This window comes from Mizuhopecten yessoensis, unplaced genomic scaffold (assembly GCF_002113885.1).
Source record: "Mizuhopecten yessoensis strain PY_sf001 unplaced genomic scaffold, ASM211388v2 scaffold2041, whole genome shotgun sequence".
Taxonomy (NCBI): Eukaryota; Metazoa; Mollusca; class Bivalvia; order Pectinida; family Pectinidae; genus Mizuhopecten; species Mizuhopecten yessoensis.
This window is the reverse complement of record NW_018404348.1, coordinates 299,888-319,111: the sequence shown is the minus strand read 5'-3', so window position 1 is coordinate 319,111 and position 19,224 is coordinate 299,888. Positions and strand designations below refer to the sequence as shown.

Genomic DNA, 19,224 nt, shown 5'->3' with positions numbered 1-19,224 from the left:
TTTTTTTAAGTAGAATAACAACTAATAACTTAATATAAATAGTCATAATATTCAGGGTTAGTTGAGGTCAAGCTCTACTAATTTTAACCATTTTTCCCATTCAGAAGTAAATCTTCTAAGGCCTTGTTCCCCTTTACCACGAGCAATATATTTCTGAACCTTATAGTAATCTTTAATCGAATTGACTAAAGCCGTCACATTAAGTGACTTATGAAAACATCTGGTTTTGTATATATATTGTTTAATGAACAGAGTAATTTCATTATCAATTCTGGTATAAATTCCAGTTTGGTTGATAAAACCAAAGATCATTGATTCTTTATTTAGTGAGAAAGGAATAGTGAGAGCACTTAAAAGACTTTCAAAATTGCTCAGAAATTTTTGTACTTCCCTGCATTCCCATAAAACGTGGGTAATTGTCTCCCTTTCTATGATACAAAAAACACAGTGTGGGTTATTTACAAGTCCAATTTTGCATAAATAAGAATTGGTTGTTAAAATATAATGATTAATTCTAAATTGCAACCATTGCAATTTTGTATTTTTTGTAACCCTGAAAGGAATAGCATATATTTTCCCCCAAGTTTCCTGATTATAGTCGAATATAGTTCCCCATTTTGTTTGAGCAGTTATTGATGCATTATTTCTGATAAGTATATTATAGAAGTCTTGAGAACCTTTTTTCTTCTTTAAAATTATTACAAGATGTAACGGTATAATTGGGTATATCACATTTTTGTTTGGCAAATTAAGTTGTTTCAGATAATTCTTTATGCTTGTTATCAAGCCATGATATTCTAGATAATTAGTTATTGTACCATGTAGATCACAAAATTCCTTAAAAGACAAGAAAGAGTAGTCTGTGTTGTTTTTCAACAAATCATTAATTATAATAATCCCGTTTTAAACCACTTACGATAAAAAAACAACTTTATTACCAACAGAAATATTTTTGTTATACTGTACCATAAGGGTGTCTTAAGTAGGGCAAAATTCTCATTTTTAAACAGCTCCTCTTTTGCTCTTAATTTATGCCATGCCCTAAACACATCTTTCCAAAACACATTTTTGCAATTTCCTTGAATTTTATTTAAGAACTTGTTTCCTGAGTTAGCCAAGATATGAGGATTTACACAAGATTTTAAAACGCTTACCCATTTACCTTCTGATCTAAAAAACCTTCTTATCCAACTTATTTTCAGAGCTTCAATAAAAGACATTAAATTTACCATTTTTAGCCCACCTTCTTGATAATTTTGAATTATTATCTCCCGTTTAATCTTATCAGTTTTGGTATTCCATAAAAAAATAAAAAGAACAAAATTGAGCTGTTTTATAATTTTTTCAGATGGATTAGGTAATTAGGAAATAAACAGATGATTCATCTTTAAGTGTTATAATACCTTCCAAACTGACCGCTTCTTCAACATTTAATCTTGGAACATCAAAATCTTCTAAAAATTCATCCAAATCTATGTCATCGACTTCATTATCAATAGAATACAATTGTTCATAAAAAAATCTCACCTCATTTAATATATCTACATGTTTAGTTAGAAATACAACCCTATTTATCGTGCGGACCAATGTGCTGTCAATTAATTCTAAGAGGGAACAACAAAAAGCTGTTTAAAAAGAGAACCAACAGACAATTAAGCAGTAACAGCTACAGTAACAGGGAGTCCTGGAATAGTCTGTCAAACCATGTGGTAAATGCCCCTAGCGTGAATAGATTTAAACACAGACTCAACAAGTTCTGGTCTGATCACCCCTGTAAATTCAATGCCTCTTGCTATTAGCAAGATCGTGTCAGACCATTAATATCTTAATTCACCTTTTAACTGTAAGATTTCAGGATTTTAAACCCTCTATATCAATACGCACCAGAAGTCATGTATTAGTATAGGAACATTAAAATGCGCCGCAAGAAGCTAACTGAAGCTTTCCATTGGTGTCGACAACTATACATGTATCAACTAAAATCGTCCCAGTGTGAAACTCCATTACAAGGCATGGGATCGATTTAATATCCAGACGGGGCAGAGGGATCGATTTAATACCCGGCCGAGAGGAGGCTGGTTATAACCAGGTCCAGTACACTCTGCCGATTGAGCTATATAGCTGTAAAGACCTATAATAGCTCTATTGACCTATCTGAAATAGGTCTTTTGAGCTATTTTTTGAGTAATTTTCGTTTTTAAGGAAAACAAAACAAAGTCGCTTTTAAAAGAAGATTGTATCATTAGGTTGATAACAAAAGACATTAAACATAAGGGTTCTTTTTAAAAAATAATGATGTAAAAAAATCGGAAATTTTACATTTATGAAAAATGAAAATAAACATCTAACTGTATGCTTTTTGTAGTCAACATTACCATAAACCTTATTGTTTTATGCGACTTTGCTTTAATTTAATGAAAATTGAAATCTGAGAAAATTTAGCTCAATACAGCTATAATGTATAGGTGTATATAGCTATATAGGTCTTTATAGCTATATAGCTCAATCGGCAGAGTGTACTGGACCTGATAACTATTAGTACTAGTGATGGCGCAATAGTGACTTTAAGTACACTGGACACACTGAGCACTGGCACATTATTTGGGCATTTAACGTTAGCATTATTAACCCTTGATGGTTGTCATTAATGGTATCGAGAATACACAATTACATAAACTCCCATTCAGGAATACCTGGACTTGGCGGTAGGATGTGTTGTCGGACTCGTAGCATAACAGATGTGTCATGTTGGGATACTGTTGACGTGAGCTGACGTTTGTCAGACAGAAGTGAAAGTAGAACTGTAGGCAATACGGAGATCAGACAAGCCACCGCCATTCCCGCTAGGAACATCACCGGAAGTACTGTTGACGATATCATTGTGTTAGTTAGGTATTTGGTTCTGATGACCCTGATTTTGCCGATAACCGACAAGTTCTTCGTCTTATCGCCGGTTGACTCTGACATACTGCCATTTCCACGTAACTCACAAGGGTGAAGGTCATTTGACAGGAAACGAAATTTGGCGAATTTTGATTGGTAGACTCAATTTCCGACTCCCATAAGGCCCCTTTCAAAATGTCTACCACACGGAAAAGCATGTGCTCTTGTTTAATTTTATTTAATGTTGCTCATTGAATAACAGACGACTTCAAAATGGCACTTTTCTCAGTCTCCAGGTAATGCATCAAATACAAAATAATTGCAAATTATGATAAATGTCATCAAAGTAACACAAGGTAAGGTCTTCCATTCGCCCGTGTCGATCTGTAACTTGTCTTTAACTCTGGGGCGACTACAGAAAGTTGATTTCTCACCACGTGCAGTTTCATTTTTTGTCATTTACCTTCAATATGTGGACTAACGTGGGTTATGTTTGTTGTTTTTTCGAACGCCCGCATTTGACGTATCGTATTCGCCGGTTTTCAAACTTTTTTTCTGTTTGCAAAAAAGTTTATAATATTACTGAACTTCTCAACCAAAGAGTGAAATTTTAATACGAATATTCTGATTCTCGACCTAAATTTTAAAAGTGAAGGTCAGTGAATGAATGTTTCAAGGTCACTGCATCATAATCTTTGCATGTGATAATTTCATTTTCTTCAGCAAGCAAGTTGTATAAATTTATCAGGTTGGGCACAACGGCGCATATGGGTAATAATCCTGCATTTGGGTAACAGTTACCCATTTGAGTTACAATTTTATTACTGAAATGGGGAATTAAGTGAAATAAAAACACACAAAGTTCTTTTAAACACTTTGAGCAAAAAAGCGCATCATTCTTTCAACATTCATGCCACCAATCCTCTAGTGCCTTGGGCCCTTCAATCTTTCAAAATTAACATATTTGGCAAAAAAAAACATTGTTATAATTTCAGATACATGGGAGATGAGGCTACAGCAATTGACAAAAACCAAAAGGAATTGACTGCTTCAGAAATTTTAGAGAAAATCAAAAGTGAGGCTAAGCAACGTAAAGCTGAAAGAGAGTCTAAGAGCAAGAAAGCCATAGAGAATGACAATACTACTACAAACAACAAATTAAGCAAGGAAGTGTCGGATGTCGAAGATATAAGTTCAGGAAGTCGAAAAAAGAAGAAGAAACGAAGGACTGAGAATGAAACAACAGAGGTGGATGAAACATCGTCTAAGAAAAAGAAGAAAAAGAAACACAAATCAGATGAGAATGGTGAAGAAATGCAACAGAAAACAGAAAATGCTATGGATGAAGAAGAGAATCTGTTGGATGAGTCTGCTGTTGATTTGAAAGGAAAGGAAGAAGTTGATGTTGGTGATGACACTGATGTAATGGATGGTGAAAAGAAGTTTCCTGTGCTAGGGAATTTTCAACAGAAAGTTGTCCAGAAGGTATCAATATATTTAGTGTAATTGTCAAAAAATAAATATACATAGTCAGGACTTTAAAAAAAAACTCGGCTGATGAATGCTGGATATCATAGGAGGACTGTTTGTATAGTAATATAAGAAATAGTTGGGCTCAGTTGTTCAGCTGTCATAGATAGTCTTTTGCAGTTGGTTGATCAAATAACAGAAAGTCTATATACAGTTTTATTCATGGGGGTTATATACAGTGTTCATGCATATTTTTTTTTTAAGTTTGGTCCCAATCATGTTCATATATGTACAACATACAGTAAAATATTGGGAATGCTCTGCTTTTCTTTTTGTGTTTTGTTGGCTTCAGTTTACATTGGACATCGCCAGAACTGACACTGTACTGTAGAGCTATTAGAAATTGCCCACAATTTGATATTAAGATGCATATTTGTTTCTAGTAAGAACAACTACAGAGATCAGTAGTAATTATGTCATGATTACAAGGATTGGTTAAGTAATGTGTAATATATTGGTCGGCTTTCTGCAGTCATTTCTTGATGCTTGTTTAGAGAGAAGTTGCCTATGGCAGGTTGTGCCAGGTGCAATATTCATAGACAAATTGAATTGCACCTGTCCCGGCCTGCTATGGTTGACGAAAAACAACAAGACCCAGCACCAATGATCAACTTCTTGTCTACTTTTCTCTGTAACAGTTTAAATGTTAAGTCAATGTTGATTTACTTGATTTTATCTCCGACAAGTTAGCTGATACTTGTTCGATTCCTTTAAAGTTTGAAATACTTGTTTGTTTGTTTTTTATATTTAAAAAAAATAAAATAACGTCCTATCAACAGATAAGGTTATTTAAAGACGAGTCTCCATTTGTGTTGTGTATGTGTGCCAGAGACGGGGTATGTTGGCATCCTTGCAGTCTGGTCCTTGCCAACCTTGTGGTAGAGCAGATCTGCTGCCAACTTTGAAATACTGGTACAAGTTGTATAGTGAAAATATTGAAATAGTGAAATTAAATATATGGCACTATTATGGTACATTATTATTAACAAAAAAGTGAGTCCACTTCCAATAGTAATTATTAATGTTAATTACCCGTAGCGAGGCAAGGTTTATCAGGTGATTAATTATTACAATTGAGGATATAAATCGTATATAAAATAACTAGAGTGATCTAAACTTTTCAAGGTAAATCGTGTCCTGCCTGATTGGTTGGCCAATCCCAATGTTATCACGGCTGATCTTAAGTCTACAACTCTTCCAGTGGGAAAGATGACTGGACTTGATCCTGATCTTGTGGTCCAGTTACAAGAAAACAACATTTCACATTTTTTCCCAGGTAAGCTACTGTTTAATTATTGTTTTGTATTAATAATGCATGACAAATGTAACTAAAATAAAATACTTAATTAACAGTACCTTGATATCAAGCGTACTGTAGTACTTGCTGCATGTTTGTTCCTTCCAAATGCCTTAACACAAACATTTTTTAAAAAGAAACATTTACCATATATATATGTGAGCCTGAGTTTCCTCTGGCCCTGACACCAGACTTATACATTTTGGCAGATAGATATCTGGTGTGGGGCCAGAGCGCACTACTACATAATAATTATATACATACATATATATTGCCCCCATGACCTACAGAAATGGGGTTTCCCCAGCTTGGAAATTTTGAATGATTGAGGACTCTACTGTCAGATGGAATTTAGTGATAAAAAGAGCGGATTTGGATCAGTAAATAATCCATTTATCAATATAAGTAAGGTATGAGTTGTCATAGTAGATTGTTGTTGTCAGCACTTAATAACTCTCCGATACCAAACGGTGTCGGAGAATTCCACATTTTCATATAGTAGTGCGCTCTGGTGTCGGAGCCAGAGGAAATTCAATCTATCTACATATATATGATAGTTCACATCTTGTCAAGAGCCGCGATAATTCTGTTGTTTCAGCAGTTTGATGACTTTTCCATTTCAGTACACTGCTCCAGATAGCTTGCGTGAATGTGTATTCATGCACGAAAATTCACAAATTACGCAAAAGAAAAAAATGAACTTGCTTAATTCACGCAAGCAAAATCCGGAACATTGCGACAGTTTCCGTGTCCAATTTAGCAGATTATAATACGCTTACAGTGAGTCACTTAGACGCTTGCTTAGTACGCAATGCCTCCCATTACAAACGCTTATATGAGTGAGAATTGAATCATGGCGCTTTTAACAGGGTTCGTACAGGCCTTGAAAAAGCCCTAAAAATTAGCCTTGAAAAGCCTTGAAAATGATGTGAAGGCCTTAAAAGGCCTAAAATTTCACTAAGAGGCCTTGAATTTGGGAAAATGAGCCTTGAATTTGATGTTAGAGGCATCAAATATAGTTTCCGTGTAAATTTCCTGTGTGTTTTGTTAATTTTTTTACTTGCTATTTAACATGGATTTCAAAAGAAACGGCGAACATTCGCTTAACGTAATGCGATTTCCGGATATCCGCTTCCGTGTCCGATTTTAGTATATTCAACGTAAAGTCTAGAGGTGTTCCGAGTACGTATTCCGAGTACCAAAAGCAAATGGCGGATCAGACATGGGGCGCACAGTGTACCAGCTAGTTGGGTTAACCGTTACTCATGGGCTATTAAAGCAGAGTCAAAATATGACACGTTCTGTACAGTTTATAGGAGACTGATCGTTCTTCGGAAAATGGGCGCATCAGCTCTAAAGTCACAAGAGAGAAGTGATAAGCATCGCACCTGTGCTACATCGGCAAGTAACACTTGTCAGCAGGCGTTTGAACAGTTTACCAGTAAGTCTGCAAACCCAGAAAAGGAATTGGATGTGACAGACATGCAAGTGCCCCTGCCTGCAAATGTTGCGGCGCTGGTCCATCTGAACACAAGGTGCGACCCACATCTTTGAATGACTTTGTTAAACAAAAACGACGTTCTTCGTGCAGAAATTCTATGGACTTTGCACACAGTGTTATCAGTGTTTAAAGTGTTTCATAAAACTTCAATCATGTAACACTTATTACAAAATGAACAAAAATGTCCAATTTTATGTAAAAGTATCAGTTTTTTCTGTCTTTTGGAATAGGTGTCAACAATTTACTTAAATTTACTCAGAAAGGCCCTAAAAAGTCATTAAAAAGGCCCTAAATTTCATAGCAAGATTCCTGTACGAACCTTGTTTAAACAACCATCGTTAATTGTCACTTGGTCTCATCTCTTTCGCTGCATAGTAAATTGTCCTAAATACAGAATTGGCACAGTCATCTGTTTTACTCTCAGTAACTTCATCATCGTCGATGTCTTCCATTAATGTTGTGACCATTTCACAAAGCGTTTTTCTTTTTTTAATTGAAGTTTCTTTTGTGATACTTTCAATAGTGGACAAGTGATCCTCTAGCCTAATGTTCATGTTGGGTAAGAGCACTTTTTTAATATTAGATCAGCCTTTTGTGAAAACATTCTCCTTCTTGTGTTTGGAGCACGACGAACATTTCAAGTTCAACAAGTTTTGGTCATCAGTTTGACCAACAATCTAGGCCGTGATGTCAGCCTCGGGAAATGTTTTTTCCATCCATCAATGGTCGCACGCTTTGATAACGATTTGCAATGTTTTTGCCACACCATTTTATGATGTTTTCCGCACCCCATTTTAAATATATATGTGGTATTTTATTTCCATTTCACTGTGATTGTGTTCACAGTGAAATGGAAATAAAATACCACATGTCTAAACAACACAAAAATATCAATTTGAGTCATTCTTAACCGTATACTAAAAGTATAACATACAAATTATTCAACCTCTTTCAACATTTTCAGGTAACGTTGCTTTAACAGCACTTCATGGTTCAAAATTTAAGTTTTCATCCCTCCACTTTGGAGAGGAAGGGGTAAAAAACTCCACTGTCAGTACCATTGCAAAATTTTCATCAAAATATATCTTCATTCCTAAGGATCTTCCGACAGACTGTACATCCACTTAATAACAATGTGTTTATTTCAGTGCAGATGCAGGTGATTCCAATGCTGCTGGATACACTGAGTGTTGGAGGAATGGTGGGGAAGGCAGGTTATTGGCCAAGTGACATCTGTGTGTCTGCTCCCACAGGCAGCGGCAAAACTCTGGCTTTTGTCCTCCCAATTATCCAGGTAAAACTTGCATTCCCCCTTAATGTGTTCTCTACATTCAGGTAAATACTGGTAGTCATTTTCATTCTTCAAATTAAAACACCCATCCCATTCATCCAATTAAAAAGTCCTCTTCATTCAAATATTTCTTCTTAATTGAATGTTAAACTTTGTCTTGATCATTGTTCTACATAATATATGTTAAGTATAATCTTGATAAACTTGCGGTTTTACATAATTAAAGTTATGAGACTGAAACCTTAGGAGTAATCCAATCAGAAACGATACATTTAAGATTTGCACCTTGTTGAAGTAGTTAAATTCTATTGGATTATTTATAACCTATGAAGTTTTGCTTGAAGTACATGAAAACCTGAAAATCCTTTAAATTTTGCATGCTTACTTGATAAATTTTGTATATGCATGATTTAGTTTGCTCTACCCATCTCAATTTTTGATATATAGCTCTGTGTTTCCAGGCTCTGAAGGGGCGTGTGCACAGACAGGTGTGTGCACTGGTAGTGCTACCGGTGAAAGACCTTGCTGTACAGGTGTTCAAAGTGTTCCAGACCTATATTAAAGGGTCAGACCTCAAGGTAGGCAATGCTGTTGCTGTCGGCTACACCAATACTAGACAATTTTAATCTGGGATGTCAAAAAAAGAAGTGATGCTTGTGATACCAAGTCATAAAAACTTGTCTTTATACTGCTGTAAACTAGTGTTTTGATGTAAATAGTAGATGAGGGCTGTTCCAGAAAAAAAGACATCCCCCCCTGGGACGGCAAACTTTTTTTGTTAACGTGGGTGGTTGAACATTGAATAAAATCGTAGTTATTGGTTGTTGTTGTTGTTGTATTTTCGTTTCTGTGGGTCGTTGTACATTGGAGAAATAAAAAAAAATATTTAAAAAATAAATAAAACCTGATTAATTAATTTACATGGTGGTGTGATATGAAAATATCTGGTTGAAGCTCGGATGTAGATTTGCGTTATTGAAATACGTGCTGAAACTTCGGCAGCGTGACATTACTGTATCGCTTGCAAGTCGCTTCCAGTATGTGGGTCAAGGGACGCAACTCCTATGATAAAAAAAAATCAATCTTGATAGAGGGCGCTGTTATCACTCTTCACAAAAATGGCTGCCCATTCGCGTGGTTGGAGCCCGGAAGATGGGGGAAGATGGATGGTGAGGCATGGTTTAGGCCAATTTTCCGCCTCGTTTATCGCATTCTCTATGTATATAATATATAGCAAAAGCACAAAAAGAATACAACACATATATATATATTAAACTAAATTTTAGTTTATTTATATCAAATGATAGTAAAACAACGGTAATTATTTAATTTAATAGTATATGGGTATAAATTAACTATTTGAATAACATGGTATGTGGGTACTACTTTTTTTTTCATTTTTTTTAAACTAAAAAACAATTGTGGGTCGTTGGTATGGAACAAAATTCGTAATTACGGGTGGTAGGGGTCAGCTGATTATTGAAGTTATGGGTGGTAGGGTTTGGAAAAAGTGCCGGCCCAGGGGGGGATGTCTTTTTTTCTGGAACAGCCCTGAGACAGTTTGGAAGTGGTAAAACAATTTAATACGATCCATTTCACAATTGATCAACATTTGATAATCAATCATACTTTTCCTAGTTTAGACAATGATATTTTCTTGGTACGTAACTTGTTTTGAGAAATAGTTTTCATATTATTGGATGAAAGAAATAACTAATTCAAGGTTCTATCTGCGAATAGCAGATGTTCAAACTAGACATCAGGTACAGATCCTTTATAAAAATAATGATGTTTTAATACTCCAGATAATGAATTGATTGCTCATTTATGTAAATTTAACTAGATAATTTATGACATGTATGTACGACAATATTTGTAATGCATAATATTTTACACAGGAATATCTCTTCAGACGTCAAAGATGACTGATGACAATAAATCTAAGCCTCTTTGAAACAAGAGGCCCATGGGCCTAAATGGTCACCTGAGTTCTACAGTATTTATTTGTTGTTGACATATGTACCAATTTGAGTACAAAATTGTTAAGAATAATGTTAACTTAAGTTTGTCAGAACCATGAGCTCATCATTCCTAGACCGAGTTTCAGTTAAATTGGCCTATTAGAACTTGTTTTTAAGTTTGAAATAGTTTATCAAAATGGCGGCCGTGTCGGCCATATTGGATTTCTGATCGACCCGAAAAATAACAACACTTTATCAGGACCATGAGTCGATCATTCCTACAAAGTTTCAGTTCAATTGGCCCAATAGAACTTGACTTTAAGTTTGAAATAGTTTTTCAAAATGGCGGCCGTGGTGGCCATATTGGATTTCTGATCGACCCAAAAAATAACAACACTTTGTCAGGACCATGAGTCAATCATTCCTACAAAGTTTCAGTTCAATCGGCCCCGCAGAACTTGATTTTAAGTTTGAAATAGTTTTTTCAAAATGGGGCCATATTGGATTTCTGATCGACCCGAAAAATAACAACACTTGGTCAGGGAGATGTCAGTAACCTTCCCATGAAATATTAATGAAATCCCTTTGCCAGTATTTCAGCTTAAGTTGAAAATGTAAAATGTTAATGGACGACAGACGAAGACGGACGAAGACGGATAGCAATAGGTCACTTGAGCTAAAGCTCAGGTGACCTAAACAATAAAATGTTACTAAAATTATTATAAAAAAAAACATCAACTAGACATACTTAAACTCACGAATCCAGTATTTGGCTTTTCTACAGTTATTTAATGATGCCTCATGAAAAGCTATTTTTTGTTACAGGTAGGTCTGCTTACTGGACAGAAAGCTTTCAAACTAGAACAGCAGACATTGGTCAGAAGGAGGTAAGTGGCCACCATATTTATGTCATTTCTTAGTTTAAAGTGACAAATGTCTGTTCATTCAACATTTAAGTTCATATTATGGAGTCTTGAAAAGAAAGGTTGAAAGTTGTTGATTAAGCCTGGTCTAAAGATTACAGTCTTAGGTGAATGATTTGCAAACATATCTTCAGTGTACTGTGCCTACTTTTGAGTTTGTTTGTTGGACAGTCTCCGTGGTTACCAAAGCCTTGTGGATATTATCATAGCTACACCTGGCCGACTTGTTGACCACATCAACCAGACTCCGGGGTTTGATCTGTCAGGTCTGCGCTTCCTAGTAAGTCATTGTTCATTTGTCTAATGATGGATCATGTTTATTGTTTTGAATAATGAGCGACTTATTATCTCCTCACAACTGAAGTTTGAGGAAATATAGAATACAGCCCATACGTATGTTACACTCATTATTATCGCTCTAGTGACTTCATTTCTCAACGGAATTTCAGGAAAATTTTTATAAGTGTTTGGTACAACAATACCTTGAACAGGTTCGCGTTTTGGGTAACTAGGTCAAAGGTCAAAGTCACTTTCACTATTGTTAGTAAAACTTTGTCATCACTCTATCGACTTCATTCCTCAATGGAATAAAAAGGTCATTAAAGGATTATACTAGAAAAAGCTGAGGCTCATTTAAAGGTTAGTGTCAAACTATCAAATAATATAATAATATGTTTGTTTCTACACTGTTCTTGTTTAAAGCTTGTTGGTGACAAAAGTATCCTGATTTTCCTTAATTTTGAGTAGTCTTTTACATATTGAGTGTTCAAGTGTTTATGATACTGTCACCTGTCATAATTCACTGACTGCATTTTGTCTGTTGAAAGCAACCATCAGTTCAGAAATTTAGCAAAAACACCAGTACATGTACACTGGGATATCTACTGACTACTACCGGCTTGTTTGATTGTTTTTGCATTTTGTTTTAACTGTTGTCAGGTTATCACTGTTTACAAGAAGTACAGGTGTTCCTCTATCACATGACATGCATATCTAAAAATTCCGTTCGCATCCAGAAAGTAAAGGTATTAGAGGTATTAAAGTAAATCTCTGATAGTCAGCTACAGGCTGAAGTTACATTATTTTCTAAAACTTCCATTATCAAAAAAGTGAATATATTATCTCGACAGGTGATAGACGAAGCTGACAAAATGATGGAACTGGTGAAACAGGATTGGCTGGTTAGGGTTGAGAATGCTGTCTACAAAAGCACCCGACCACAGCCAGAAATACTCACCGCTCAAAGGTCAGTACACCTGGCTACAGCCAGAAATAATCTGACATAACAGTTAAAACACCCAGGCACTCATGTCTGAGAATTTGAGACACCAATAAAATATACAGGGGAATTTATGGCCAGATTTCTATATGTTCTCACCGAGACCCGAATACATCAACCTGCATTGCGATACAGAAACTATTGTTTAAATGATTAAAAACACAACACTTCCTTTTGAAAGTAATGTCTTCATTGAAATCGGCATGGTTTTCTTGTCGGACATGTTGAGGTAACCATGAATATTCCTAAAATACACCGTCCTTTTTGTAACAAAAATGGCGGCAGAAACTATCAGTAATTATTTCCATTTTATACACATGTACAATCCTAGTGTTTTTCATATAGCCATAAGCTACTGCACGTATTTTGTTTAAAAATAATATGCATTGCCAGCACTCCAGGGGTGATCCTCTGTTTACTGGGAATCGGAGTGAAGTGATCAGGTGTACAAAAACTTACCTGAACGGGTGTGCTGCGTAACAATTATACTTGTACCTCGGGCAATATGCAGTTAAGTCAAACGTATTGTCCAGGTGTCACACACAGACAACTTGCCTGGGTTTTTAGCTTTATACAAAAAAACAATGTCAGGGGGAAAATATTCTAGGGAAAGGGGTCACACATTTGACAATATCATAACAATATTCTGGATACTAGTTTTTATACAGAAAAATATCTTTATAAGCGAAATCAATAAGATATCCTTGGTTCCACTGTATTATAACCAAACATATCGGTATTAATCTCTTGTTTATCATTTTTGTTTCAGTTGCCTGAAGCCTCGTATACCTGTAAGTATATATTGTAATTTGACTTTTAGTAAATGGAAATGCAGGGGTACAGTATTTACTTTTGCCTTTTTCTCTGGAGTGGAATTCTATTTATATGACATTGTAAGATTATGTTGTTTAAATTATATGTATTTGTGTTGTTCTATCCTAATTTGAGCAGTCTTATTGTGCAGATACACAAAATACATACAATATCTTTATGTAGACATGAATTGTTAGTGTTTGTCTTGTGTGGCAGTGGTACCGGTGATATAGTATTTATACAAAATGTAAGCCTCACAAAATATCGGGTCTTTTGATGGATAACAGTACATAGACAGTATCATCAGGAAATGGCTTCTCTTTCCTGTTCATGAGTTTATCCGTCACTTTGTCTGTGCAGATCTTATCCATATTGTAACGTTTAAACTGTTGAGGATTGTTTGATGGTGTGTACATGGGTCATGACAAAAGAGTGTGACAGGTTCCAAACAGAATTTCATTCTCAAGGTCAATGTCGCCATCAATATTCAAAGGTTGAAATACTTCAGTGATTGTTTGCACACATAATTATAAACTATTGAACATAATTTGAACTTTCCAGATAAAGATTTTGTTGGGTATCGCAATTTAAATACGAAAGAATGTAATTTAGCTGTAGATATTCATTGTATACTATATTTATCTGAATACTTTAACAAAAACATATGAGACTTCTTCTATCTTTTCTTATTCACAGCTACAGAAACTGCTGTTCTCAGCGACATTATCACAGAACCCAGAAAATCTTCAGCAGCTGAATCTGTTCCTGCCCAAGCTGTTTACTTCTCTTGTGAAACCTGCCTCCTCAGTGTGTGAAGATGCTACTGGCCAATCAGGTACACTGATACAAGCCAGGCCACCAATGAGCTGCAAGCTTATTGAAATAAATAAGATATATGAAACTATTATGGTTAAATTGTATCTCATAAATTTCAGTTTGCTCTAGGATGTTAAAAGAAACAGAATTGGGGAAAATGTGGCGAAATCTCCATATAGTGGCCATTTGATTTGCAACGTTTCATATCCCTAAACATATTTAAAGGTGCTGTATTTCTTTTGTTCCTACCGTATTGATTCTTTTATTCATCTCCCTCTATAAATATATCGCAAATTCATGTAATGCCAGAATGTTACTCATCAAATGATGACATTACAAAATGATTTACTGAAAGACGATATGTTTGTTGGAAGAGGCAGACTTTGTATACATATCAGAAATACTACTTATGTTGCATCAAGCTTATATAATCAGACTTTAAAATCCATACTAACAAGACTTAATTACTGTACAAGTTTCTTTGACACTAGGTAATCACTTTAACAGTGTCAGATAATCTATGAAAAGTCTGATTTATCAGAATTTGTTATTACTACTGGATTTAGCAAAGCTTATATCCTCATTAACCTGCTTGAAATTTGTTTGTTTAAACTCTTGTTGTACATAATGACTGTTTCTGTTACAGCTGATACGGAAGAAAATCAAGGTGAATTTGTTGGGAAGTACACAACTCCACAAGGACTGAGTGTAAGTACATAGTCATTTTTTCAAGGTAAGAGGTCATTCCAAAAAAAAAAGAAGTTTCAACATTTATCAATACTAGTCTGTTTCCGAACATTATTGCCTATGGGATCTTTTATTCTTTATTATAAAGTATCTGTATCATTCAACCCGTAATTGCATTACTTTGTCCTGTTTTGTTGGACATCCTCAAATTATGCTGGCAGTGGTTTTTTTTTAGGTCACCTGAGCTTTTACTCAAGTGACCTATTGCTATACGTCTTCGTCCATCGTCCGTTAACATTTTACATTCAAGCTGAAATACTGGCAAAGGGATTTCATTAATATTTCATGGAAAGGTTACTGACATCTCCCTGACCAAGTGTTGTTATTTTTCGGGTCAATCAGAAATCCAATATGGCCGACACGGCCGCCATTTTGAAAAACTATTTCAAACTTAAAGTCAAGTTCTACTGGGCCGATTGAACTGAAACTTTGTAGAAATGATCGACTCATGGTCCTGACAAAGTGTTGTTATTTTTCGGGTGGATCAGAAATCAAATATGGCCGACACGGCCATCATTTTGAAAACTATTTCAAACTGAAAATCAAGTTCTACTGAGCCGATTGAACTGAAACTTTGTAGGATTGATTGACTCATGGTCCTGACAAGGTGTTGTTATTTTTCGGGTCGATCAGAAATCCAATATGGCCGACACGGCCGCCATTTTGAAAAAACTATTTCAAACTTAAAACAACTTCTAATAGGCCGATTTAACTGAAACTCGGTCTAGGAATGATCAGCTCATGGTCCTGACAAACTTAAGTTATTGTTATACTTAACTATTTTGTACTCAAATTGGTATATATTTCAACATCAAAAATAAATACTGTAGGACTCAGGTGACCGTTTAGGCCCATGGGCCTCTTGTTTTATCTAAATTTTACAGAAGTCGGTTCCTTTATGAATTCAGAAAATATAGCATTAATTGTATTGAAATTGGTAAATATTCCTTATTTTTTGGTCATTTTTGGAAAATAAGTCCCTTTATGGGAACAGCCTGTATTGGGCTATAAAACCAAGCAAAACAAATCACTGGCTGGAAAGGGACTTATTGTGACTTTTGACCTTACAGGAGTACTTTGTGGAGTGTACGGCGGCCACCAAACCATTGATCATTCTCCATTACCTACACAACCTTATGTTCACCAACGTTCTCTGCTTTGTCAACTCAGTAGAATCTGCACACAGGTGAGTCAGATTTACAGCGGACCGAATACAAATGGTCATGTAATCAATAAATACAAAAATTATGCAGTGATGTTTTGCACGTCGATCAAAAAGTGTTGAAACTTCTCAGATGAGATGTGTAGAGGAATGTGTTCGTTATGTTGATAGCTCATGACGGTTAAAGTTATCACCTATGCAGAGTGACATAATATGACTGTCCTCTATTTTTCTTTGTAAGAATCGTTGCATGGAGAAGGAACGATTATAAATTTTGAATGTTAATGTTTGCAGGCTGTATCACCTGATTCGACTGATGGGAGGGAAGGAGGTTCGTGAGTTCTCCTCTGGTCTCCAAACAAATAGAAGGAAGCGAATACTCAAGGAATTCTCCAAAGGCCAAATTGACATGTACGTGGAAATAGAATATCCTCCATCTTCTTTTCACTTCATCTGCTTGACTAGTCAAGTATCTATTGTAATATTTTCAAGTATATAAATCACGAAGCAGGATTTGTGAATATATTTTTGAAAATAAGCAGCATAGTTCTTGAGAAATTATCTTGGGTGTGCTGTTTGTGTCAGCATTTTAAAAGTTTGCACAATTCACTGGTCCAAAATTTTTTTGTTAAAAAATCAGTGGGTACACATTTTATTACCTAGACTTAAATGTCATAATCTTACTGTAGTCATAATCTTATGCTTAGTAATGTACATATGTTTTATCTAAGTATTGAATTCTAATTATAAAAATTGATATTCTGTACTGTATTCTCACTGTGCTGGGAAATTTTTGCCACAGTTGAACCTTCAACTTTTCGCTTCACCTTGTACAAGGAGGGCAAATTTATCAAGACGGCTAATATGTTAATACACAATATACAATATAGAGTAATCACACGTGTTGGGAGAAATCACCACTGGATTAATATCATCAGTATTAAACACAAGTATTTGATTGGCGAAAGTTCTCTGGTATACAGTAGTATTACATTTACATCTATGGATAATAACTGGGATTGAGTCTATTGTGGTTTTGATATAGCACTTAAACTATCTTTTACAATTACAGAATCATCTGCACCGATGCCATGGCTAGGGGAATGGATATAGATAATGTAAAGTTTGTGATATCTTACGACCAAACTCACAACATTAAAACGTACATCCATCGTGTAGGACGTACAGCTCGTGCAGGCAAAGTAGGCACAGCGATCACCCTACTGCAGAACAAAGAGGTGAGGCTTGCCACAATAACATCCCAGATATGAATAGGCAAAGTCATTTGATAATAGCAGCATAAATTGTGGTTTGCTGGTTCTCTTCTGAAAATATTAGTTTAAAATATTTCAACCATATAGGGAAATCTTCTCAAAAGGCCTAGCCGAGTAATTTCTGTGTCTTTTGTTTGACAGTTTTATCACTTCAAGAAGATGACCCGCGAGGCTGGAAAGTCTAGGATCAAGGAACAGAAAGTTTCTGAAGAATCTCTAGAACCCATCGTCCCAGCCTTCAAGAAAGCTTTAGAAGAAGTACCTCAAATCCTTAAGGTAAGTAACCTGATGACTCGAGTCGGCCTTCAAAGAGACTCTGATACCCAGGGTAAAGCTGCACGAGAAAGCTAATGGAGATGTTTCACATCCTCGGGCAAATTATCCTCTGTGACTCTCGTATGGGCTTTCACAGAGACTAAAGAGGAGATGCTTCACATGATCAGCATATATCTGTTAACCAACATAGCCTTAAAAAAAGCCGAAAGAGGTGCCTCACAATTGTCCCTATACTTACTACTGTATTTATCCTGAAATAAACCAAGGGAACCAACAAGTAGTTACCGACTCAAAGTAGAGGATGGGCTTATCAAAGGACAATGAAAACGCCGTCGTTATTATTTCTACCAAACTGTATTAGTGGGCTTATTACCAGGCATGGGTTTATTGTTGAATATCTATATTTTCAGGCTGAAAAGATAAAGAAAAGTTCCAACGGATGAAAGCTTCCATAGAAAGTAAATGTTGGTGAAGGAGCATATGACTGTATGCCATGTTGCTAACGACTGACCTCCTCCGGCAGACAATAACTTTGGGACAGATATCCCTGTATTCCCATGCAACTGGTCTTATGCTCCAGATGAACCAACACAAATTGTCCAGTACCAGTCTGCATGGGGCTCACTCCTCAACACTGTTGGGATGCCATACCAGAAATGTGTCGGGAGAACTATATATTAGTGGTGTAAGAACTATAGAGCAGGTCTCTACAGAGCACTCCACATATATGTGGATGTATTTAGACTCGTGCAATATGGCCAAGTGAAGCCTTGTGATTCAAATGATCACCTCAATGAAAATTCACTAATTGAACACCATAAATGTATCCCATACAAATGGAAATTTTCAGTATCCACTACTATGTTCTTTAAGATCCTTGGAGCAGGTCTCTGAGGAAAACTGCATGAACTTAATACAATCAACAAATAAACTACATATGTTGAATTAGTTTTATGGTTTTAATTGATTTTTTCTGTTGTTTATTTTCATTTTTTTTTTCATTTATCGTTGTCAGTTGACATAAATTAATATTGTTGCAAAAATTGCCTCATACACCGTTAACTACTTCCTCAGTGAAAACCTCCCAAGTCAAATATAATTCCACATTCAGTTTGTATACACTATCATAATGTTATTAACAAATACTTAGCAACATGTTTTCACATTTAAATGATATATCAAATTATCTCCCATAGTCCATTGTTTATTATTTGAGGTTTTGTTGTATAAAGAGTACTACACCTCTCGTTTAGGAATCGGGTCACAATTTGCACCTCCAACCAGAAAAATGGAAAAAGGCTAACAATCGATCAAAATAGATGAAATTTACCACCAGCCTGCTGGCTTTCCACAGTTGATGTGTAGAAGTGAGCTGACAGAAAAATAGAAATTGCTTACAGAAGTATATTGCTTTAGGTAAAGTTGTCCTAATCTCTGAATCAACACTCATTGAATGACTAGGGCCATTTTC

The 19,224-nt window shown here is 35.6% G+C and overlaps 2 protein-coding genes across 2 annotated transcripts in view; one reads left to right on the top strand and one right to left on the bottom strand.

Annotated features, from left to right (window-relative positions):
• LOC110444427 (adenosine monophosphate-protein transferase FICD-like) overlaps positions 1-3,022 on the bottom strand; it is a 6,725-nt gene extending 3,703 nt beyond the window's left edge. The window contains exon 1 of the mRNA XM_021488809.1: positions 2,694-3,022. Coding sequence (XP_021344484.1) covers positions 2,694-2,967 — 274 coding nt within the window. The 5' untranslated portion in view covers positions 2,968-3,022. The remainder of the gene's footprint in view (positions 1-2,693) is intronic.
• Positions 3,023-3,066: 44 nt separating this feature from the next.
• On the top strand, positions 3,067-18,702 carry LOC110444415 (ATP-dependent RNA helicase DDX51-like). Its single transcript, XM_021488798.1, has 16 exons — positions 3,067-3,179; positions 3,879-4,368; positions 5,539-5,689; positions 8,360-8,505; positions 8,964-9,080; positions 11,289-11,350; positions 11,558-11,666; positions 12,517-12,632; positions 13,435-13,456; positions 14,175-14,313; positions 14,941-15,002; positions 16,112-16,227; positions 16,498-16,614; positions 17,276-17,441; positions 17,619-17,753; positions 18,164-18,702. Exons 1-16 carry the CDS (start codon positions 3,157-3,159, stop codon positions 18,194-18,196), a joined length of 2,004 nt encoding a protein of 667 aa, XP_021344473.1. The 5' UTR covers positions 3,067-3,156; the 3' UTR covers positions 18,197-18,702.
• Positions 18,703-19,224: the final 522 nt, after the last annotated feature.